Here is a 25460-nt window from a genome sequence, read left to right on the forward strand (position 1 = left end):
TAAGTGGTAAGGTGTTAGCTTACCTTAGAGTCTTGTGTTCGAACCCTCGTGTGAGCGAAGGATGTTAATTTTTACTTTTGTGAGTGTGTGACAATTGTGCAGTAGAAGTTGGATAGAACTGGTACTCTGTAGTAGTTGGATAAGTTAGTAGGTCGGTTTTAGGGGAGTTGGTTGGTTAGTAGATAGTGGGGGAGTTGGGATTTTATTCTGAATTAATTTTTTGTAATTTTATTTTATTTTTTCTTCTCAAAAATCCTTTTTTCTTTTTTGACGTTCTTCCCTTTCCTCTCTCTGTAATTTTCTTTTTGTTTTCTCCTTCTATCTTGTTCACAATCATTTGTTCTTATCATTGCGTTTTGGATTTTTGGTTTTTTTTCGTTTGGTTTGGTAAGTGGGGTTTTGTTTATCTGTAGCTTTTAATTTCTGTAAGGCTGTTTGGAATTTTCTCTTTAGAAATGGCGTAGGGGTGTGTAGTTAGGGGATTTAATTTTCTGTGAATGTGCGTTGCGTAGGAGAAGACTGTGAAGCAGTGAATTTCGCTCCAACGGCCTAATCCGTGATAGTGGTTATTTTCGTCGTCAGTAAGTTTGTGTGCGTTGTTTGGGTTATTATTGTCGAATTCATAAATCATTTGCTAAATAGTTGTTGGGATACTATTTCTAGGTTTCAAAGGGCTCGGGATTGCGTTTGTATCAGAATCAAACCAGGTGTGCAACGATAACACGAGAAAATGATGATCGATGAAAACTAAAAATTTGGCCTGTCGATGCCACACGAGCATGTGCCCCATCATGTGGTAGGTTATGTACGACACATGACCATGTGACGGGGGTGTATGGACGTATAAGTCACACATCCTAGGCCAATTTGGGCATAAGGGCCACACTGACGTATGGACCATGGGCTAGGTCATATGGGTATACGGACGTGTAGATCGTGGGCCAGGCCATGTGGGCCATGCGGACATGTGAGCCTAAATTTTAGAATTTTTCCTTAGGGTCACACATGTCGTTCTGATCGACTGTAGGCCTTCCGTGGAGTCGGTATGGACTTAGATAAGCCTTAAAGCATGAGGTTTGATAAACTGTTTATGTGATATGCTATGTATATGCATGTCTGTTATCTGTTATACGAGCATGTTTGATATAATAATTTTGGTATCTGGTAATTCTATTTAATCTGGTATTTTGTTGTATCTAACTGTAGGGTGGGATATATGATTTTTGGAAGAAGTATTCTGTAAGGCGATATCTCACCAATATACGGGCAACACGACTGCGATTATTCTGACAAGTGTCGTACTGACACTACATGGTGTGTAAGGCTGGGTAGCTATTTTAAACCCCACGTGGTGTGTTAGGATGGTCAGAGTTGGTGTGTAGAGGATGGGTGTAGGACTATGCTTGTCTATTTATGTATGATCCTGTTGACAATTTGATTTTGTAAAGGATATATGTCTGTATCTGTTCCGTTCTGTTGTACGATAAATTCTGAATTTATGTTTCGGTTGAGTTACACACGGAGTCTGTAAAACTCACTTTCTATTTGTCTGCTCTGTTCAGGTAATCCTCAGGCTTAGGCGGGTCGGTGTGACGGAGGCTCAATTGTGACCACATGTCCGTAAATCGTATTTACTTAAAAGTTTACTTAATTTTCTGGTTTCCTTTTGAGAGTTTTGTAATTTTGGGACTCTCTGGAAATTTTGGTTTTTGTTTTATGATTTTGGATTTTATTTACGTTTTCTGGCAACGCTCAACAAATCAATTTATAAGAAGAAATTGTTTTATGCAAACAAACATTTTTTAGAACACAACTCAGTTTTCAAAACATAATGACTTTTAAACTTCTGCTGCAAATTATGTTCTTATTTGAAAGAAGATACATTCGATGGTTTCTAACTTTTCTTCGTAACATCTCCAGATTCGACCATGACGTCTAGGCCGAGTTTAGGGTGTTACATGAACTTACATGGCCAAAACACCAAACAAGCTGAAACATCAAGGACTAATCTACAATTTTTATTTTTCATTGATTATCTCCAATTTGATCCAATTCTCGATCTATACAATTATTTCATTCAATTAATTAATACCAAACATTTATACATTATATAATGATATGACTGAACTTATGAAACTTCATTTTTTATACCCCTAAAGTTTTACATTTTATTCAATTTAGTCCCTAAAATTGAAATAACCATAACCTTAAATTTTGAAATTCAGTTTGAAACCGACTTCAATTACATTTATTACAAACCCTCTACCATCTATTTCTATCAAAATTTTATGATAGTTCTACAAATTATTAATTTTGGTCCCTAAGTATAAACTTAATAATTAAAATTTACAATCTAATCCTTTTTCATAATCTAAGCTTAAAATCTATCAATTTAACACCAAAATCTTCAAAAAATCAACAATGACAACTTTCAAAAACTTTAACAGTTTTACAAATTGGTATATGGGCTAACTAAATCTAGCTTTCATGACCTCGAAAACATAAAAATTGCAAGAAATTGTCTTGAAATTTCTTACCTAATAGGGACCGAATGGTGAAAACTTCTTAGGTTTTTCTTTCCTTCAAATTTGGGCACAAATGAAGAAGATGAAGAAAATAGGCCATCTTTTTCTCTATTTTTTCTTATATAGTATAATTAAGGTATAATTAAACTAGGGTCTTTCCATGTATGAGTATGCATGAATTATGAAGTTCTATGGTAGAAAATGAAAGGTTGTTGATAGATAAACAACTTTTGTAAAAGAATTTTTGATGAAATTATGATTTAGGAACTAAATTGAAAAGATGTAAACTTTATGGAAAAATTCTAAATTTTGTGAAATATATGGGCTGCTATTGTTATATGTAAAAACCTACTAGGCTTGGAATAATGATTAAATTGCATGAATTTCATTTTCCGAGCCTAGAGAAGAAATTGTAATTAAATAAAAGTATAGAGGCAAAATGGTAATTTGCCAAAGATGTGAATTGAATATGAATTGATGTTAAATTCATTCATATAGATCCGGATAGACCAAATACGAAGTTAAAACGAGGAAAAGAGAAGGTATCAGATTAGTAGATTACAAATACACGAACTTTTGTCAATGTAAGTTTGTGTAGTTAATTGAATATTTATATGCTTTGATATAATTGCTATGTATAATTGCTATGTATAATGCACTGATCATATATCCGACAAGTATTAAATCCCATTCGAATAAATGAAATTCGATGGATACAGAGTTCTCGAATTGGTTATGGTTTTGCATATGTTGCAGACACACCATAGCTCAAAAGAGCGTCCCGTTATTAGCTCTAATGAGTATCCCAATATTTGGCTCTCATTAACTTTCTGTTATATGATTCTTGCGAGCTTCCTGTTAATAGCTCTTCGGAGCATCCCGATTGGTTGTGATCCTGCATATGTTGCAGACACACCACAGCTCTTATGAGTGACTTGATATACGACTCTTCAGAGTTTCCCGATTAAAGGATCTTTCATGAGCTTCCCGATTGATGGCTCTCCAGAGCTTCCCGATATTGGCTCGCTTGAGCCTTCTCGTTAATGGCTCTCCAGAGCTTTCCGTTACATGACTCACATGAGCTTCTCGTTATATGGCTATGCTCACATGAGCATTCCCGAATATGAATTGACAGATTACAATTGTGTGCACTTCGTATGTACTACCCGTGTATCCATCTATATTTCAAATCGTTCAACGGGCAAAGTTCTGATATATGTTAAGATGAATTCTGAATGAATTACTACCTGTAGACACCTGAAAACACATGGAAACTTGACATTTGATGAGTTCATCCCTATTTCTTGATATTCGCATGAAATACATAACTAACATGTTGATGAGGATATGTGTTAGGGCTTTGGCCAAATTGCTTGAGTATGATTTATATGCTCACCTTAAATGAAAATGAATGGTAAGTTAATTACCCGTTATACAAACTTACTAAGCATAAAATGCTTACTCTGTTTTATTTTCTCTATTTTATAGTACTCTGAAGCTCGTAAAGGTTGGAAACTTGGCAGAGATCACTCACACTATCCATCATCTCGTTTCGGTATAAATAGTAAATTAAATTTTAGGTTATAATGACATGTATAGGCTAAAAGTGGTCAAGGATGGCATGTATGTGTTTGGTTGAAATTAGCCATTGGTATGGCTTGTATTTGGTATTTTTTTAATATGTAAAAAGTGGCATTAATATATTAATGTGTGCTTGAAATGGATAAATGATAGAAATCATATAGACATGCTGATGATTGGTTTGTGATGGTATAAATTTGGTAAAATATGCCTATATGTATGTATGGTTGTTTTGGTAAGTTTGGATAATTGAACATATGAGTTGATATGACATGTATAAGACTTAGTTTTGGCTTGATTTAAATGTTTTATATTGGCTTGTGAAAGTGTTGATGTAGGTGGAATACAAATTGTGTGAGAAATAAGGCTTGAAAATGACCTTATTTTATCCACACGGGCAGAGACACGGACGTATGTCTCAGCCGTGTGTGATACACGGCCTAGCACATGGGTGTGTGACTTGGCTGTGTGTCCCCTGCATCTTTAAAATTTCAAAATAGAATGCTCAAAATTGATCACACAGCCTGACACACAGGCGTGTGGCTTGGCCGTGTAAACCCTGGACCTAATTATTGCAAGTCAGTATGCTTAACACGGCCTAGCACACAAACGTGTGGCTTGGCCGTGTGACCCAAGTCAAAATGCTCCTAAATTTAGACACTGGCTAGGACACGACCGTGTGCCCTATTTTAAATGTCACACGGCCTAAGACACGGGCATGTCTTTTGGTTATGTGAGCCACACGGCCTGACCACACGGACGTGTGTCCCTGCACCTTGGAATAATTTTAGAATTTTGTAAAAAATTATCTGAATACCCAGTTTAGTCCCGACTTATTTCTAATGTATGTTTTGGGCCTCGAGGATTCATATAAGGACTTTATGAATAATTTCTGACATGAATGTTAAATAATATGAAATATTTGTATTTGAGCTGTATATTCTGGTAATACTCTGTAACCCTGTTCGGTGACAGATATGGGTTAGGGATATTACATTTATTGGTATCAGAGCTATGATTTAACCAATTCTCTGACTAACATAGCATGTACGAGTCTAGCTATACATGCCATTATATAACCTGTGATAGTGTGATATCTTCTGACCATTTCAAACATGTTTTGTCAAAATAAGCTGAAAGCAATGCTCAAGCTTTTATGCAAAGAGCAGCCTCAAGTAGTAAAACGCCCCTATCTGAGGGCCAAAGAGGAGAGGTTAAAGAAGCCTTCTTCCAAATGATGAATGAATGTTTTACATAATTTGTAAGAACAAATCCGACTGTACAACAACCTCCACCCCCTCCTATTTCTCAACTAGTTCCCGATATGCCTCAAGGTACAGAACTTATTAGAACTGGTAAGCCTCCTGTTGATAAAATTCATAAGTATAGGGCAGAAGAATTTAGAGCTAAAACTAAAGATGATCCTAAAAGAGCTGAGTTTTGGTTAGAAAATACTATCAGGGTTATTGATGAATTATCTTGTACACCGGTTGAATGTCTAAAATGTGTTGTATCTCTGTTAAAAGATTCGGCTTACCAATGGTAGAATATACTGATTTCTGTTGTACCAAAAGAAAGGGTTACATGGAATTTTTCCAAACCAAATCCCGAAAGAAATATATCAGTCAGAGATTTCTTGATCAAAAACAAAAATAATTTCTGGATCTTAAACAGGACTGTATAACTGTATTTGAGTATGAATAGGAATTTACTCGACTAAGTAAGTATGCTAGAGAATGTATCCCGACTGAAATCGCAATGTGTAAACGGTTTGAAGATAGCTTGAATGAAGATATAAAATTGCTAGTTGGGATTCTTGAAATAAAATAATTTGTTGTACTTGTTGACTGATCATACAAAATTGAAGAGCTTAGTAAAGAGAAAAGACAAGCTGAGATGGAAGCCAGAAACACAAGTAAAAAATGACGAGAAAGTCATATCAGTCGGCCTCAAAGAAATCGAAGAAATATCATGATCGTTCCACTACCTCTACGGGATATTTAGGTAAGGACAGAGGTATTTAACGTTCTAATCCAAGATCTCAAGCTACATCTATAGCAAGTGCGGGTAGTGTTGGAAACCCTAAACCCAGATGCAAAAATGTAATAAATTACATTTTAGAGAGTGTCGCATGAAAAGCGAAACCTGTTTTAGATGTGGTTCCTTTGACCACTATTTAAGAGACTACCCAAAAAATCCTAAAAAAGATATTGTTCAAACTTCAAGGCCGAGTAATCCTGCCATGAGAGGTAGACCACCTCGTAATCTCGGCAACGTGAGTGGTAGTCAGGGTACAACAAAAGATTCAACTGTCAAATCTGAAGCACGAGCGCCAGCCATAACATATATTATTCGTACACGTGAGGATGCTTCTACACCTAGTGTTATTTCTGGTACATTTTCTCTTCTTGATACTGATATAACTACTTTAATTGATCCTGGTTCAACACATTCATATATTTGCACAAATTTAATGTTTAATAAAAATTTTCCTGTTGAGTCCACTGAATTTATGGTTAAAGTATTGAACCCCTTGAGCTAAAATGTGATAGTGGATAAAATTTGTAAGAATTATCTGTTAATGATATGGGATTATTATTTCTCGGCTAATTTGATGTTATTATTTGATGAATTTGATGTGATTCTGAGTATGGATTGGTTAACTCAACATGATGCCGTGGTGAATTGTAAACAAAAGCATATTGTGTTGAAATGTTAGAATAGTGAACTACTCTGTATTGAATCAAATAAAATGAATGGGTTGTCTAATGAGATTATCAGTTATGTCAGCACAGAAATATGTCAAAAAATGGTATGATACTTACCTTACTTATGTGTTGGATACTAAAGTGTCTAAATCAAAGATTAAATCAGTGCCAGTGGTTTGTGAATATCCTGATGTGTTACCGAAGGAGTTATCCAAATTACTGCCGGTCAGAGAAGTGGAATTTTCTATAGATCTTGTACCAGGAACAGTACCAATATCTATAGCACCATACAGAATAGCCTCCATAGAGTTAAAAGAGTTAAAAACACAGTTGCAAGAACTGATTGATAGGGGTTTTGCTCGACCTAATTTTTCACCATGGGGTGCACCGGTTTTATTTGTTAAGAAAAAAGACAGATCATTGAAATTGTGTATTGATTACCGGAAGCTTAATAAAGTTACCATCAAGAATAAGTATCCATTGCCTCGTATTGACGACCTGTTTGATTAGTTGAAATGTGCCACCATGTTTTCAAAGATTGATCTTCGTTCTGGTTATTATTAGTTACGAGTGAAAGACTCGGATGTGCCAAAAATAACATTCAGAACCAGGTATGGCCATTATGAATTTCGTGTGATGTTGTTTGGCTTGACAAATGCACCTGCAGTGTTTATGGATTTAATGAATAGAATTTTCAAACCGTATCTGGATAGATTTGTTGTTGTATTCATTTATGATATTTTGGTAAATTTCCGAGATGAAAATAAACATGCTGATCATTTGAGAATTGTTCTGCAAACTCTGCGTGAGAAACAACTATATGCTAAATTTAGCAAATATAAATTTTGGGTTCGAGAAGTTGGTTTTCTAGAACATATAGTATTGGTTGAAGGTATTAGAGTTGACTTGAATAAAATTTCAGCTATTGTTAATTGGAAACACCAAAAAATGTGTCTGAGGTTAAAAGTTTTCTGGGATTAGCCAGTTACTATCGGAGATTTGTAAAAATATTTTCGATGATAACTTCTCTGATGACACGGTTATTATAGAAAGATGCGAAATTTGAATGTCTGATAAATGTCAGTAAAGTTTTGACCAGTTGAAAGCCCTGTTGACTAAAGCACCAGTTCTGGTTCAGCCTGAATCAGGTAAGAAATTTGTGATTTATAGTGATGCGCCATTGAATTGTTTAAGTTGTGTTTTGATGCATGAAGGTAATGTAATAGCCTATACTTCTAGACAGCTTAAACCACATGAAAAGAATTACCCGATACATGACTTAGAGTTGGCAACTATTATTTTTGCACTGAAAATTTAGCGACACTACTTTTTTGGTGAAAAATGTCACATATTCACCAATCATAAAATTTTAAAGTACCTGATGTTGCAAAAAGATTTGAATCTGAGACAGCTTAGGTGGTTTGAATTGTTGAAAGATTATGATTTGATTATCGATTATCATCCTGGAAAGGCAAATGTAGTGGCGGATACTCTGAGTAGAAAGTCTTTGTTTGCTTTACGAGCAATGAATACTCAATTATCATTGTCTGATGATGGTTCAATCTTAGCTGAACTAACAGCTAAACCGACATTTCTGGTACAGATTTGTAAACCCTAAAAAAATGATGATGAGTTACAAGCTAAACGAGTACAATGTGAGTCAACTTCTGATTTAGAATTTCAGATTAGACCTAATGATTATCTGTTATTCCGAGGCAGAGTATGTGTACTGAGGAATTCAGAGCTTGTACAAAAGATTTTACACGAAGCCCATAATGATACTATGCATGTTCATCTGGGAAGTAATAAAATGTACAATGATTTGAAAAAAGATGTATTGGTGGCCGGGAATGAAGCGTAATATTTCTGAATTCATATCTAGATATTTCTGAATTTGTATCTTCGGTCTGGTCGTAAAGGAAAATTGAGTCCGCGATTTATCGGGCCATATGAAATTACTAAAAGAATCAAACCTGTTGTGTACCGATTGGCTTTACCGTCAAAATTAGAAAAGATTCGTAATGTTTTCTATATGTCTATGTTATGACGGCATCGATCGGATCCTTCACACGTTATTTCTTCGACGGATGTTGAAATTCAGCCTAACATGACTTACAATGAGGAACCGATCAAAATTCTGGCTCGAGAGATGAAAGAACTGAGAAATAAAAAGGTAGCTCTAGTAAAAGCCCTTTGGCAACGACACGGCATAGAAGAAGCTACCTGGGAACCTGAGGAAACAATGAGAAAGTAATATCCGAACCTCTTTACTAGTAAAATTTTCGAGGATGAAAATTCTTTAAAGGGGAGAGTTGTAATAGCCCGTTTTCAGTGAAATCGGAACAGTGGTTTCGGGACCACAAACTTGAGCCCAGAAGAAAATTTATTTTAATATTATTTTATGGTCTACCGTATGATAGGAATATCGTATAAAAAATTCGTTAAGAAAATTTTACCGGTTACATTTTTGATTGATAAAAGAACCAAATTGCATAACATACAAAAGTTGAATTCTAGTAGCTAAAAGGATCAAATAGCTATGGAATTCAAAATTTAAGGTTCTTATATGGAAAATAGACCATTAAGAGGAGTTAGTAGACAAGTATGATGATTCATCCATGGAAAATTAAATAAAAAAAAGGACTAAATTGGAAAGATGAAATAACAAAAGATGATATTTTAATTAAATAAGAAATATCATCATTTTATATCAACTTTCCTAAATAAAAACATGGAAACCCTAGTTTAGAAGAGCTCGAAAGTAGCAAACTTATTTGGCTTGATTGGGTAAGCATTCTTGTCCTGTTTTTAATGAATTTTATGTTTCCGAGATCGTAATAGCTTAATCTAGCTATCTCGGGGATTAATTTGCAAAGTTATCAAAGTACTAGGGTTTTGCCATGTATGAGTATGCATGAATTATGAAGTTTTATGGTAGAAAATGAAAGGTTGTTGATAGATAAATAACTTTTGTAAAGGAAATTTTGATGAAATTATGATTTAGGGACTAAATTGAAATTATATAAAATTCAGGGAAATTTTTAATTTTGTGAAATATATGGGATGCTATTGTTATATGTAAAAATCGGCTAGGCTTGGAATAAGAATGAAATTGCATGAATTTCATTTTTCGAGCCTAGGGATGAAATCATAATTAAATAAAAGTATAAAGGGAAAATGGTGATTTGCCAAAGATGTTAATTGAATTGAATTTAATATGAATTGATTTTAAATTCATTCATATGGATCCGGATAGACCAAATATGGAGTTAGAACGAGGAAAAGAGAGGGTACCGGATTAGTAGGTTACAAATACACGAACATTTGTCAATGTAAGTTTGTGTAATTAAATTGAATATTTATATGCTTTGAATTGAGTATTGATATGTATGTGAAATGTATAATTGCTATGTATAATGTACTGATCACATATCTGAAAAGTATAAAGTCCCGTTTGAATAAATGAAATTCGATGGATACAGGATTCCACGTATAAGCCATCCATTTCCTATCATTTCTATCATTTCCTCTTATATTTTTTTCCTCTCTTCCATGCATAAGCCATCCATTTTCTCACTTCCCTTTAGCTAGCATTTCCCTTGAGAAAAACTCTCTTGGTCGGCCTATTTGAGAAGCAATTTGTGAAGGAGCAATCACGAGAATTAGAGGAAGCCACCACAATCGGTCTTCGGAGAATTGCTGAAACCATAAAGAGTTCCTTCTTCCTTATTCTTTTTTTTTTTGTTCTTAGTTATTCAAATATGTTTGCAATTTTTTAATTTTTTTCATTAACGATGATGACTTCATTTTATTTTAGTTGGAATGATTGCATTAATTTGATAAAATCCATTTTATTCATGTTTATGATGTTTTGTGCCTCAGTTGTTCATGCTTCCAATTAAAATCATTTATGTATTTCATGCACTAAAACATGTTTGGGTGCATTAGAATTAGTTGATCAATCCTGACCAAATGACAATTAATGGACACAATAATTGGAAGGTGTTTGCTTAAATTAGATCTTGATTCGATTAAATTAAAGGTTCGTAATAACTCAGGAGAGCTGTATTACCTTGCATAACTTTAGGTTTGTGTGATTAAATTGTTTCAAACATGATTCGTCTCTGTTAGCTCACATAAATTCTAAGGAATCCTTAATAAAATGTGGACATAGAAATATACATGTTTTCCTAAGTATAAGACTTCGAAAGAACTTACATTAGATTCCAAGTTAATGAATGATCGAGTTGCCCTGGAGTTTTTTCGAAACATTGTTAAACATGATGAGAATGTGTAACACCCCTAACCCTAATTTGTCACCGGAACAGGGTTACAGAGTATTATCGAACTTTTTAAATCAAATACAAATATTTCATATATTTTAACATACATATTAGAAACTAATCATAATCACTCATATTGTCCCTTATATGAGCCCTCGACGCACAAAATTTACGTTAGAAATGAATCGAGACTAAATCGGAAACTCAGAAATTTTTTTGCAAAATTTCAAAACTCTTCCTAGGTGCAGGGGACACACGTCCGTGTCTTAGGCAGTGTGAGCATTCAAAGTGGGGCACAGGGCCGTGTCCCAACCCGTGTCCATGCCCGTGTAACTCTTTGACTTGGGTCACACGGCCAAGCCACAAGCCCCTGTGCTAGGCCATGTGAGCATACTAATTTATGAAATTAAGGTGCAGGGGTCACACGACCAAGCCACACGCCTGTGTCTCTGCCCGCGTGGATGAAAATAGGTCATTTTAAGGCCACATTTCTCTCTCATTCTTGATTTCAACCTAAACACCTCAAATTTCATACTCATAGGCAATAACAAGACCTTCAATACAACAAATTCTTAACTTTAAAAATGTCATATTATCACATATATCCTAACATTCTAACTACCATATTAATCAATTCACACATTTGATTACTTATATCAACCATATTTTACCAACTCATTCACCAACATGCCTATAGTTTATCCATCAATTAACCACACCCAAACATATATCAAGCATGATAAGACTACACTTACATATTTAAGTTGTTTATGTGTACAAAACATCATTCATAACATCTATACAAGCTAACTTTGATCAAATACACACCAACCCTATACATGCCATATAAATCATAGTGTACATTTCAAAGACTACCGGAATGAGTTGGATAGTGTGACTTGTTGTGCTGATCCGATCTCTTGATCGCACGATAATCTACAAAGACATTAAACAACACAAGCAAGCTTAATGAAGCTTTGTAAGTTCGATAGGTTAAACATAAATCTTACCAAACCTACTATAACAAATCAATTAAGTAAACATTCAATATACACTTCCTGCCAATTCGCAACCCCAATTGATGAATACACTTATTTCAGATCAATTCCAACATTAAATAACAAATCTTCCAATTTCAATTATATAAGTCACTTACCAAGTCATACTAAATCGGAGAACCGCTTACGGATAAGAGTATATCATTTTCAAAAGCCCAAAAGCTTAACAGAAGCTCATGAGAGCTAAATAGAAACCCATAAGGGTTGAACGGAAGCTCATAAGAGCTGGACTAAAACCCATAAGGGTTAAACAAAAGCTTAATAAATTTGAACGAAAATCCATAAGGTCAAACAAAAGCTTAATAGAGCTGAACAGAAACTCATATGAGTTAAACAGAAGCTCGTGAGAGATAAACAGAAAGTAAACACGAAAGTTTGCAACAAATGCTAAACCTCGGTTTACTTGGGTAATTTGCTGTCACTTTGTTCCAATGCCATCAATTAATCGATTGCTGAATGTACTCATATCCCACGTTCCACTCGTTTCGAACATTCAATTTAATTTCATAACTTTAACCATATTTCATTTTCAACAATAGATATGAATAAATACATAATACCATTCATTAATTCAATATATATATACATTAAAGTTTAACCGTACGAACTTACCTGAGTTGAATTGTAATGTTTGTAGAAGTTCAGGGACTATTTTGCTAATTTTCCTTTTCACGAGTATCTACGGGCTCTTGGTCTAAAATATAAAATTACTCATTCATTAGCATATATTTCAGTTCTAATTCACTTCATAATTAATACCCCTATTTTTTGAAATTACACAATTACCCCCACTTTTACAACTTTTATAATTTAATCCCTTAACTAGTTAGTCCACTAAATGAACTAATCTTTCTCAATTGATAATTTATCTAAATATTCTAGGCCATCATAAAGCCCTTACTAAATAGAATTTAATACGAAACCCTAATATTTGACCTTTTCACAATTTGGTCCTAAAATCAATATCTAACAAAATTACTACATAAAATCATCATAAAACAAAATTAAAACTCTAAATCCGTGTCATTTCATCAAAAATATCCAGTATTCATCAATGGTAACTTTCAAAATTTCCAATAAAATCAAAAACTAATGAAATAGCTTGTTGGACCTAATTGTAAAAGTCTTAAAAACGCAAAAATTACAAGAAAAATGCAAGAATTAAACTCACATGAAGCTAAAATATGAAAACCAGCTTTGAGAGCTCTTCAATGGTGTTTCTGGATAAAAAATTGATGAATAAAATGTCTAGAAACTCTTAAAATCTCATTTTGGCTATTTAATTTTATATTATTTCTAATTTTGCCCTTAAATCACATGATTTTATTATTTTTTTGTGCTTATGCCGCCTCGGCCATCTTCTTTAGGCAAATTTACTCTTTAAGTCCTCCTTATTTACCATTTAAGTCATTTAATCGGTATTTCTTTAATTAGCAAGTTTTGCACCTTTTTTAATTTAGTTCTTTTTAATTAATTAACTGTCAAAACGTTAAAATTTTCTAACGAAACTTTAATACTACCTTAATGACACTCTGTAAATATTTATAAAAATATTTATGGCTCGGTTTATAGAAACGAGGTCTCAATACCTCATTTTCTAAACCACTTGACCTAATAAATCCTTATATAACACAAATTACTAATGTAAAAAATCTTTCTAAAATCACATTTGACTCGTAAATACTAAATATTAGAACTTACGAGCTTACTCGTCGGATTTGGTGGTCTCAAACCACTGTTTTTCGACACCACTGAAAATCGGGCTGTTACAGAATGAATTGAGTCAAGTGTTGTAATTATTCTAGCTTATTCATGTTATTGTTGTTAAACTTGTGAAATTGCTGCTAAATCACCTTGCATTCTACTTCACATTATTTTCATTTAGGATTAATTTGCACTTAGTTAATTAATTTAATTTATTAATTAATTTAATTTAACATCTATCACTCAAAAATATTGTGTTTTCTTCACCAACTTGTAAATTCATAATTTTGCAATTGTTTGATTAACAGATACAGTCCCTGTGGAGACGATAATTATTTTACTTACTTATTACTTGATAACGACTGTGTACATTTGCACATTCTGTCGCGAACCACTTATGCGATGAACTTGATAAAAAAATATGAGACCTTTGGTAGGGTTATCCGAGTGAAGTGAGAAAGGTTCATTTTCGAGGTTGGGACCACTTATGCCTACCAAAGGAAAGTGGTAGGATTGGCTTTCGTAAAATGTGATTGCTTAACAAAACCCTTTTAGCAAAGCAAGCTTGGCAAATCTTAAGGTAGGAGAGCTAGTTGTTGAACCAACCTATCACAAGGAAATATTGTTGAGAGAAGAAATATTTGGAAGCAGAGGCAAAAGTCAGAGACTTTTAGGTGTGGAAGAGTATAGTGTATTGTTAGAGATTGTGTGACCCGAATCTCGTCACTTGCTGAAGAAATAAATACAACGGCAAAATAAGGGGACTTATACCAATGGTCAGCAAGGATACCCTGATAAAGTATTGGTTGTTGCTATAAGGGGTTGTCGTTATAACCCTATAGCAGCGGTAAAAGCCGTTGATATATACATTTTATCCTATCGTGACAATTTGTCCGTCAAAAGTTTCTTTAAAGGGAAACTATTTTACCATACATTTACTGACAATTCACTTTGTCTGTCGATACACTACTAAATGCTATAATGACAAATTGAAGAACAAATTTTGTCGGCAAAGTTCAAGTTTGTAACTTTTACCCATTTTATTGGTATTTGCTAATAGTTTCGATCGGTAAAAAGAATTTATGATTTTATATCAATAAAAAAAATTACGGTAGTAATATTAATTTAATTTTGAAGCATTTTCATAATTAAAATTAATTTATTATAATAGTAATTATTTAAAAATTACTAAATGAGAAATATAATTGAAACCAATCATATTGATAAAGAAAAAAAATCATCTAATAATTAAGAAAATTGTGCATCATTTGGAGTATCTGAACATCAAATATGGTATGCATCATAAAAGGTTCAAGCATAACAAATTTTACAAAGTCGGCATAAATACAAAAAGACAAACCACAAATCCAAGCCTACTAAACTTGATGGCATCTCCATTCTCCGTACTCCGTCCCCATCTAATAGATGTGTACATCAAACAACACTTAGTTGCCCTACTTCGAACACAATACCACACATAAGAACTTAATAAATAATCAAATACAATGGTTTAGTGCACATGGGATTTGACAAACCTCATCAACCAGTATAAGTGGAACCATACTCTGAATTTGGCATAAACCTTGTTCCAAACAAATTCTTCATTTTTTGAAATCTTGAAACCATGACATTAGTGAGACAACATAAATTAAAGGGAAAAAGTGTATTTAAGCTCATAGGCACGAGTAAACAAATTTTGAGGGATTTGTCTCTTTGAAAGAGGACAATAATGAGAACTCGAGCTCTTTGGTAGACTACATAAAATATCATCAGATTGTTCTTAAAGTTGGCCTTTTAAATAGTAAGGTCATAAACACACAATCATTGCAACAATCACAAAAATATATGGTTAACTACCAAAAATACACGCACCAGATAGAGTTTGCTGGGTTCACTGTAGTGCTGAAGAAGTAACTTTGCTCTCTCAATCGCAGTGTTGAGTAAGCGTCAACTGCTGCTTTAATTCTCTTAACAGCTTCCTCTCTGGACACCACCTTCCTGCCTTGTGTATGGCCACAAGTTTTTGGGAACACCTAATGTTAGAATCGTCCCGATTAAGCAACAAGTAATAAAAAATAGCAGAATAAATTAAGAAATTGAACACACAAATTTAACGTGGAAAAACCTCTCCAAAGAAGATAAAAAACCACGAGCAAAGATAATTTTACTATAATGGCAAAAGAACGAAGAGTACAAAAGATGGAGATAAAACTAAACCCAAAACAAAAAACCCTCAAAACGTAAACACAAAATTCTCTAAATGTGTTATGAGTTCTAATATCTAATGGGTGTGTTTTTCTAAGGTTGTAAAAGAGTCTATTTATAGGCTAAATTCATATGTCAAATAATAATAAAATAATCTAAACTAATCAATGTTTGACTGAAATAAATAAACAGAGTTTAACTAAAAGATCATTTTTTAAATTTGACTGAAAATAGGAGTCATACTTAACACCTAATAGTGAAGTTTGATAAAAACCCGTGCCTCAAAATACGAACAAAACCAAATAAGCAATTCGAAGACTAAAAAAAACTGCTTAGAAAAGAACTGGTTTGGAAAGATCTCTATTTCCTACCATACTTTTTCAACACAAATAATATTAAAACCACTTTAAAAAGTTAGAAAAGTACTGGTTTGAACAAATTTAATAACACAGACAATGAATTAATTTATAATAAATTAAGCATCTTTATTTTATTAAAGAAAAAAAACTAAATTTTTAATCTTTCTTTTTTTTTCAAGTTTTTTCATATAAATTAAATTTATGTTTCTTGTTTTTAATTATAAAAATGAAATGTTTAAAGTATATCCTTTTGTGAATTTTGTCTTCAAATAATATAAAATACTTTTTTATGACAAAGTTCAAAAAAAAAAAATCAAAGATGCCAAAATTCTTTAAAAAAAATTGATAACACAACTTAATCAAATAAAAGTACCTTCTCTTTTTTCTCCTTATTGGTAAGCTACATTGTTGATGACTCAATTTTTATAAATTTTTGCTCGTTATTAATTCAATGTTATTGTAAAAAGATAATTTATTAAAGTTGAGTAGCTAGAATGAATGTACAATTAACAAAATGTGACCCAAAATGTAAATTTATTAAAATTGAGTGGCTAGAATGAAAATAGTTTGTTAAAGGTAATACCCAATTTACAAATTTTCTATTTTCAATGCCTAAAATGAAAATTTATAAAAATTGAATTATCAACAATATAATTTACCCTTTGTTTCTCCCTTTTCCCTCCTCCGAAGAAGCTCAAAAGTATATGCTAAGCTCGGGTAATATACATAGTAACTAACAATGTATGAACATATTATTTTTGTTATGATATTGTTATGTATTATGTATCATTTATCAATATATTTTGATATACTTTTTCAGGTTTATTAATATTTTTCAATTTTTTTATGGATATAGTTCTTTTCAAGTTAATTAGTATTCTCGACTAATTCTTAAATTGATTGGAATAAGAAATCATTGTCAATGCAAAAAAAACACGAGTCTTCAAGTGTGTTGAAATGCATTTATCCTCTTCTTAAAGGTTGAGATGAATTATGGATAAGTCTAAAATTGTATAAAAAAAAATTTGTTGGTATTCGTTATCTGATTAGCAGGTGTGCTGGTTTGCATCCTGAGAATAATAACCAAGATTTCACTTCCTCAAACCCCGCAGGATCTCCAAGCCAGTGCTCACTTCTATTTTATAGTCACCACCGCTCTCCTGCTTTCCTGCAGTTTGCTCAACAAAATAAGCAATTATCCAACACCATTACAGGCTTCTCCAAAATGACCCATTTTGCTCCAGGCCACAATTTTGGACAGTTAACAAGAAAGGTTTGCTGACAAGCTTTTGGTATTCTCATGATATACATCGTCACACTACCTATTTTCCCAGGATTCCTAGCCGAGAATATGGAATCCAAGCTTATTCGGGATTTCGTATCCTGTTTTGCTCAGTGTATGATGTCGCAGATTTCACGGGGAAGTCTCTTACTGCAATATATGTAATGCAGAGCATAAAGAAAGCTTCACAGAGTTGCATATCTAGGCTTTTGTTCTATCCAGTTTTCACCGCTTGCCTCCACGGACCGGAGTGGCTCAAGGATGAAGTGCTGGTAGTGGTTGTTAGGTTTATGCTTGGTCTCACAAATGGATACCTAACAAGCGTGCCCATGATCCTAGGCCCCAAGTCCTTGCCGGTTTCGGAAGCAGAGTTATCTGCGATTGCATTGGTCGTGTTCCTGGGAATTGGTTTGGTTAGTGGTTCAGTACTTGGTTGGTATTGGATCATTTGATCTTTCATAAGATCAAAGACCTTTATACGCCTTCGTGCTTATTGTTATGGACAGCAAAAAAGAGCTTATAGCTTAAAAAATATCATCGCTTCCCTGAAATTTTTCAACAAAAGAGCAACAAAACATAACAGGGGTTAAGGTTAAAAAGAAAAGGAAACAAAAGAGGAAGATTCCAATGAACAATACATTTCCATATCTGATTATTTCACTTTTACATAACATGGATTCAAGAATGAGAAGAGCAAAACGGAGCTCTCAAATAACTACAAATTTCACTCTTTTTACTACAATATCTCACTCTTTTTACTACAATTGCAAAGAATCTAATTAAATAAAAGCTCAAAAGACGAATCAAAATATAACTAAAGAAAAGGGGGGGAATTACCAAAAGTCCAAAAAAGCTTAAATACAAGTTATTTCACACCACGAGGCTTAAGAAGCAGCAGCCAAAGGAGGAGCTCCATGGAAAAAACTTTGATCTGATCCATTACTAAATTTTTCGCCAGCCTTTTCCTCTTCATCGTCTTCCTCCTCAGCATCCCAAAGAAATCGTGCATATGATGCTAGTACAAAACTGCATATTTCATAAAAAATATATATAAGCAGATTTATGTTAATCATTGTGTAATGAAAAAAAAAACGATTAAAACTCAAAGTTTAGAAATTGGTTTCAAGGGTATTTACCAGTCGTCAGGGGCAGATTTAACGGCTTGATCAAAGTAAGTTTCAGCTCTAGGACCATCTTTATGAGTTTGCCAGATTAAATCAGCGTACATGGAGAGAAGATTCCCATCATTTGGATTTGCCAAGATTGCTCTCCCACAATATTCTTCTGCTCTCACTAAATCCCCACGAACCTGTTTAGGTTTTCGGATATTAGATCGAGCTCAAAACTCAGAAAAGTTCGTTTTAATCTTTCTTTTAGTGAAACAAATAAATAAAGTTACCTCTTTTAAGAATCTAGCGTAATTGCTGAGGAGAAGCGAATTTCCAGGATTAGCTTGGATCATTTTCTGATAATAAGTATCGGAGCTGTCTTTCCCGTTATTCGAATCCCAATAACCCCATTCGTTATCACTGCCGTCGGATCCATCAGCACCTCCTCTACCACCGCCGCCGCATATGTTTCCTCCACCACCGCCTATCCCACACTCTTCCTCGACTCCAAGAGACGAGGCTCTCCACCATTCAAACCCAGCTTCTTCCTTTTCCACCTCTTCTTCCTCAACACAGACCCCATTCAAGATGCCGCCATTTTTCTGAACGGTTTTAATTTTCGGAACCACTAGGTCCCTGAGATCCGTCTCCGACACCGCCCTCGTCATCCTCCGAGTCGAATCGTCGCTCGATCCAACCGAAATCGAGCTCGAACACGAAACCGTGAACGAAACGGTTCGGGTTCGAGAAATCTGGTACGGAAACTCGAGGTCCGGCGATGGCTCCTTAGAGTGTGGAACCAATGAATTGAATAACGGCGTTGATGCACTCCTCAAAATCATTTCGGACTAAAATGAAAGGGGCGATCCTCGGAAATAAGCCAAAGATGAGGGATCAAATACCTGAGCTTCGCCTGTTTGCTGCTGTTGCAGCGTTCACGAGAGAAGTTTGGAAAAGGAGAAGAGGCGGTGAAAGGGTTTTATAGGGAGACTAAGGAAATGAACAGAGAAGATCTGGACCGTTGATCCAAAAGATGAATCTAATAACACCTGATTTGCACGTGGGTTTTTGCTGAGCTGGGTTTTTTAAAGATCTGCTTGTCGACCAGGATCAATGAGAATTATGGCTAGAGTCGTTTTCATTCATTAATTTAATTTATTTGACTTAGTATTATGATTTTTAATATAAGATTATTCTTTCTTTCTTTTTTTTTGTGTTACTTATGAAGAAAGTTAAATTAATTCTTATTTAATTAAAAAAAAGAGAAGTCGATTTTGATTAGTATGGATATTATTATTAGTATAGAATAATGTAAATTCGAGCGTGTTGAAACGTATTATCCGTTTATTTATGAGTTATAAAAATTTTAGACAATTTTAATTATTATGTCGAAAAAAAATTTTAAGATAAAAAAAGAGATTACTTTAAAAATCTCATAAAAAATAGCATGTGTTGAAAGGTGGCGGCGGAGGCAAAGTTTTAATGTTAGGAAAGTTCTAACTTATACCTAAGTTTTTAATTTTAGGAAAATTCAAAGTCGATTTATCCATAAAATAAAATAATGACTAATGTTTTGACAATTTAATTGTCATCTTTAATACTCTATTCATATAGATTAAACATATCGGATTTTAAGTAAATCAATATTTGCTTGATGTAAAAAAGAAATTAAACCATTAAATATATATGATAAAGTCAATATTCTTAAATCAATAAGAAAATTTTAATTGGGGTTCATTTACATTAATGTAAAACTAAATTAGATTTACACATCAGTATAACTTTTTATATGATCTATATATCTATAAATTGATTATCATATTTCATGTTAAGATTTTTTTTAGTAAATTAAAAATGTTTAAACTATTTGTTCGATATACAATTCTCTCAATTGTTGAATTTATGTTAAAAAGATAGTATGCTTAATTTAATATTTTACAGATATGATCATTAAAATTATATTATTAAATTCAATAATCAAATTGTTAAGTAATAATCAGAGAATTAAAATGTAATTTTATCATTATTAATTTAAAATTTTATAAATTATAAAGAATTTAAATAAAAAAATTTCTTTTTAGAGGGTCCGCCCTGCCCTTGGCTCGACACTGAGTAGAGGGTTGACGTTTGGTTTCAGAAACCGTAGACCCCCACAGTAAAAGATATCACGTGAAATTGGGCCTCCCATCAGAATTTGAACGGTTGTGATATAATATCTTCACGTGACAAACAAAAAACAAGCGGAAATGGAAAGGGGAAGATAGTTTTGGCAACGGCGAGGAGAAAAAGGAGTTGAGTTTTGTAGCGGAATTAGCATGAGTGGCTGGTCTTGACCTAGGTGCGCAAATGGAAGCAAATGATTTTTTAAGATGTGGCGGAGCCCTGGGGATTTGGTCTCAACGGTGGAGAGTTTTGGAAGCCATCAAGTTCAAGAGAATTACGGCTTTGGGGTGGGCTGACTGACTATTCAGTGTCAAGTGGACGAACTAAACTTCTCCTTTTCCTGAATTTTCCCAAATTTGAAATTTCAGTTTCTATTTACCCTTTGCAACTTGCCATTCTAAGGCTAATTTCATCCTTTCATTCTTACCATTTTTTTAATTTCTTACTTTTTTTCAATTGGGTGTTCCGTAAGTCAAGGATTTTTGTTTTTATCTTTGGAGTGTAGACTTGTAAGCTGGATTTTTATAATTTTTTTTATTTATCCCTTACAGATTTGTTTTAATTTTTCTGTCTCTTTTAATTTTTTAAGCTTTGTTGACGTTGTATGTATGAAGATAACATTCCAGTATTTAATTAATTTTTTAAAATTTAAAACCAATTAAATGCTGACATGTCATCTATATTATAATCTACATAAATGTCATGTCAACAAAATCAACAAACATTAATATTTTTATCTATTTTGGGGTGATTTAATAAAAAAATATATAAACTCAAGGGCTAAAAGAGATAAAAATTAAATGAATAGTTAAATAAGTTTTTTTGTAAAGTTAGAGAGCCAAATTAGTCTTTTTGCATTTTTATTTTTATGCAATTTATTTGACCTGGATCGGGATTGCCGGTTAGATCAATAGTGTTTAGAATCAATTGGAGTATCAATTCAATTAGAGGAGTTAAACACAAGTTAAAAAATTGATTGAATTGATTTTCTTTATTTTAATTACTTTTTAAAAAATTTATAATTTATTTAATAAAACAGGAGAATGGGTTCACTGTAGAGGTGCTCATGGGCTGGGCCCAGAAAAAAATTCCGGCCTGTGCCTGGCCCGGCCCGAAATATGGATCTGGAATTTTGTCCAGGCCCGGTCTGAGAAAAAAATCATGAGCCCGGCCCGACCCGACCCGTTTTTTTAAATAAACACCAATTTTTTTTAATTAAAAAAAAGTATTTTAAAAATAAAATAATAATAAAAAGTATTTTAAAAATAAAAAAAATAAATATATTTATTATATTCGGGCCGGGCTGGGGCAAAAAAGTGCTGCCCGAGGCCCGGCCTGTTTTCTAAACGGGCCTCGTTTTTTTACTCAAACCCATATTTCGGGCCTATATTTTTACCCAAACCCTCTTATATTTTGGGCGGGCCGGGCCGCCCGGCCCATGAGCACCTCTAGTTCACTGTTTTATGAGCAACTATATAAAAAGAACAACGTAAGCCAGCATTTTAACTGAAAAAGGAAAGGCATCTACATGATATTACACCATGATACTGACTGAAAACAGAATAAACTCAAATATAATAGTAAACAAAAACCCTGTAAATAGAGTCCAAAAAATGGAAGAATGAGTCCCAAAGAATAGACAAATTAAGAAAGAAAGCCTCAACCGTTGCAGTGCATTTGCAAGTACGTATCAAGAAAGGTGTTTGACAAGCACCAGAGAGGGTGAGATTCATGAAATCTTTCTTCTATTGGTTGAACAACATTGGACCATCTTGGAAAGAGCCATATATATGAGAAAACCAAGTTTATGTGATGGAGATTCATTCCCCTGCGTTTTGGCGGTTTAATTTAAGCCTTAAGGAGCACTTTCATGACTCCAACCTCATCAACTTATATGGGTGTAGGGTTTAAATGTTTTCTTATAAGTTTATTAGCGCTTTGTATTTTAATAAATAAGTTTAATTCAATTGTTTCTTTTATTGATTTAAGGGTCAGTTTAGTATTGCTTCTAAAAAGTATTTTTGGAATAAAAAGCACTTTAGAGATAAAAATATTTCAAAATAAGCTAATTTTTTTTAGAGAAAACATGTTTCTCTCAAACTAAAAATTGACCCAAAAGTACTTTTTTCATAACCTGAAAATTTTTAACTTCTCCTTAAAAGTTTTTTTTTTTATTCTCAAAATCGCTTTTGAAAAGCATTTCTAAACTAAGCTTAACAATCAGAAAGGCGTGAATTTAAACGCATGTATGTAAGTAGAAATATTTTTTTAAAAATAATATTATTTATATGAAAGTTGGAAACAAAAAAATTAGAAAATGATAATGGTAGGGCATGTTTCCAAAAATAAATTAAAGTAAGCAATGGTGATGTTTTTGTCCATGATTACAATCTTTGATTTTGTTAAGATAAAAAGAAAAGCAAATTTGATCTTCATTTTTCCCTCATTCATACAATCCATTGTGGGCGCTGATCATAAATCTCCACCATGCTTTATTTTTTGTGGATCCAAGTAATTTCTTTCGACTTCTTTATATAAATATGGTATTTTCTTGTATGAAGGCTTTAATTTGTAGCACATTATTATGATGTTTTTACTATAATCTCATTTTTTTAATTAATTTTTGTAATTATATTATTGGTATGGAACACCCTAATAATTTTGACTATAAATATGATAGATTTTATATTGTCAACCGTTGTTTAAAATAATTTGTATAATTATATAAATTTTATTCTGTAAAATTTAATAACCTATATTTATTTTAATTACACTAAAAATTATTTCACATATTATTTAATCTCTAAAATATAAAATTTATTTAATAATTACGTTCAATTACATATATTTTAAAATCATATTTTTAAGAAGAGTTTTGTATTAAAATATTGGAATACAATGTAAATGTATGTTAATATATCTATAATAATATATATAAAACTACGAGTTTGGACTGACTAGAATACCTTTTATTTTTCATCATATTACTAAATTGATATTTAAAAATAATTATAATATTTAATATAAATTTATTAATTAAAAAAGTTGACATATACTTAAAAATAATTATAATTTAATAGAAGTTGTGATAATTACATATTTAAAAATAATTACAATTTAATTTACATTTATTAATTAAAAAAAGTTTAGTTTAAATAATTATAATATAAGTAGAAGTTGACGTAAAAGGGTTTTTTTACGATTATAATCATTTAAAAACAGTTTTTAATATATTTTTTAATTTTTTACATATTAATTATAGATTATTTATAAATTATTATAGTCAATTTATTGATTACTAAAAATATAAAATAAAAATAAATTTGAATAGTGAAAAGTTTATTTTATAATGTATTAATTTTTTTATTGTTTGTAGAAATGGTTTAATAATAGAACATTTTTATTAGTACTATATTTGAATTATCAAAATAATTAATATATTTTAATAATGTTTATTAGTTATTATTTTAATTAATGATTACATGAAGTAAAATTATACTGTACGTTGAACATCTTATAAATGTTTTAATTATGATTTATATTTTTTAATATTATTAAAAAAATTATTGATCTACAAAATATCAATAGTTTAATATTTTATTTAAATTTTTAAATATCAATAGTTTAATATTTTATTTAAATTTTTTTCTTATACTTGAATTGTTAAATAAATCAATACATTTTAATTATATTTAACCGTTTGAATAATGAATTAAAAAATAATTACAATAGTTTAAAATAAATTATTCAAAATTAATTTAAAAAGTAAACACGTAAAATTACATACACTACTTGTAACATTAAAAACTAGTTATATATAAATCGGTAACAAATTTCATGCACTAATATAATATATAACTAATTGACATGTCACATCCCAAAAATGGGGTTAGAAAAATTGAGTTTGTGATTGATTGATTAATTGGATTTAAGCCAGAATACACATGATTATTAAAGTGTGTTAATGTATGTTTTAGTGTAACTAAGCATGATTTGTATGATCTATGTATGATACACAACATGTTAGAATATGAAATTTGACATGAAAACACAAAATAGTATGCATAGGTGTCCAGGTAGGTTGGGCATGTTTTGTTATCTTTGCAATTGAGCCCTGAATTTTTATGCTATGCAATTGGAGTCCCTAAATGCTATGAAATGACTTGAAAATTTGCATGATTAAGTCTTATATGGATAATTCCATAATTTTACTCTCGATTTTACCAAAAATGTTTTACTAAAATATTTTACTAAAATTATGATTTAATCCTTAAACTTTACTTTAAATAATTAATTAAAGTATTAAAATAATATAATCAGGTATTATTGTATTAATTAATCTAAAAAGAAAGTTGATTACGAGGTTTAATTTGAAAATAGTGTGTTTTACTTGAATTAGGACCTAACTGGAAAAGGGGTAAAATGAATTAAAATATTAATAATGAGACTTGACTATGAGTATTAATTATTGTATATAAACTAA

General features: G+C 32.1%; 1 protein-coding gene and 1 pseudogene across 2 annotated transcripts; one reads left to right on the forward strand and one right to left on the reverse strand.

Annotated features, from left to right (window-relative positions):
• Positions 1 to 6348: 6348 nt before the first annotated feature.
• On the forward strand, positions 6349 to 18157 carry LOC107899990 (equilibrative nucleotide transporter 8-like; annotated as a pseudogene).
• LOC107901304 (uncharacterized) lies at positions 17440 to 19874 on the reverse strand. 2 transcript variants are annotated; one of them, XM_016827249.2, is made up of 4 exons: positions 19105 to 19770; positions 18842 to 19014; positions 18543 to 18731; positions 17440 to 18250 (listed from the first exon to the last, which is right to left on the reverse strand). In XM_016827249.2, exons 1-3 carry the CDS (start codon positions 19654 to 19656, stop codon positions 18590 to 18592), a joined length of 867 nt encoding a protein of 288 aa, XP_016682738.1. In that variant the 5' UTR covers positions 19657 to 19770; the 3' UTR covers positions 17440 to 18250; positions 18543 to 18589. The 2 variants fall into 2 exon arrangements, with proteins under 2 accessions (XP_016682738.1, XP_016682737.1); XM_016827248.2 differs by lacking the exon at positions 17440 to 18250 and having other exon boundaries at positions 18328 to 18731; positions 19105 to 19874.
• Between the last annotated feature and the right edge of the window lie 5586 nt (positions 19875 to 25460).

The sequence above is a fragment of the Gossypium hirsutum genome, chromosome D06 (genome assembly GCF_007990345.1).
Source record: "Gossypium hirsutum isolate 1008001.06 chromosome D06, Gossypium_hirsutum_v2.1, whole genome shotgun sequence".
Lineage (NCBI taxonomy): Eukaryota > Viridiplantae > Streptophyta > Magnoliopsida > Malvales > Malvaceae > Gossypium > Gossypium hirsutum.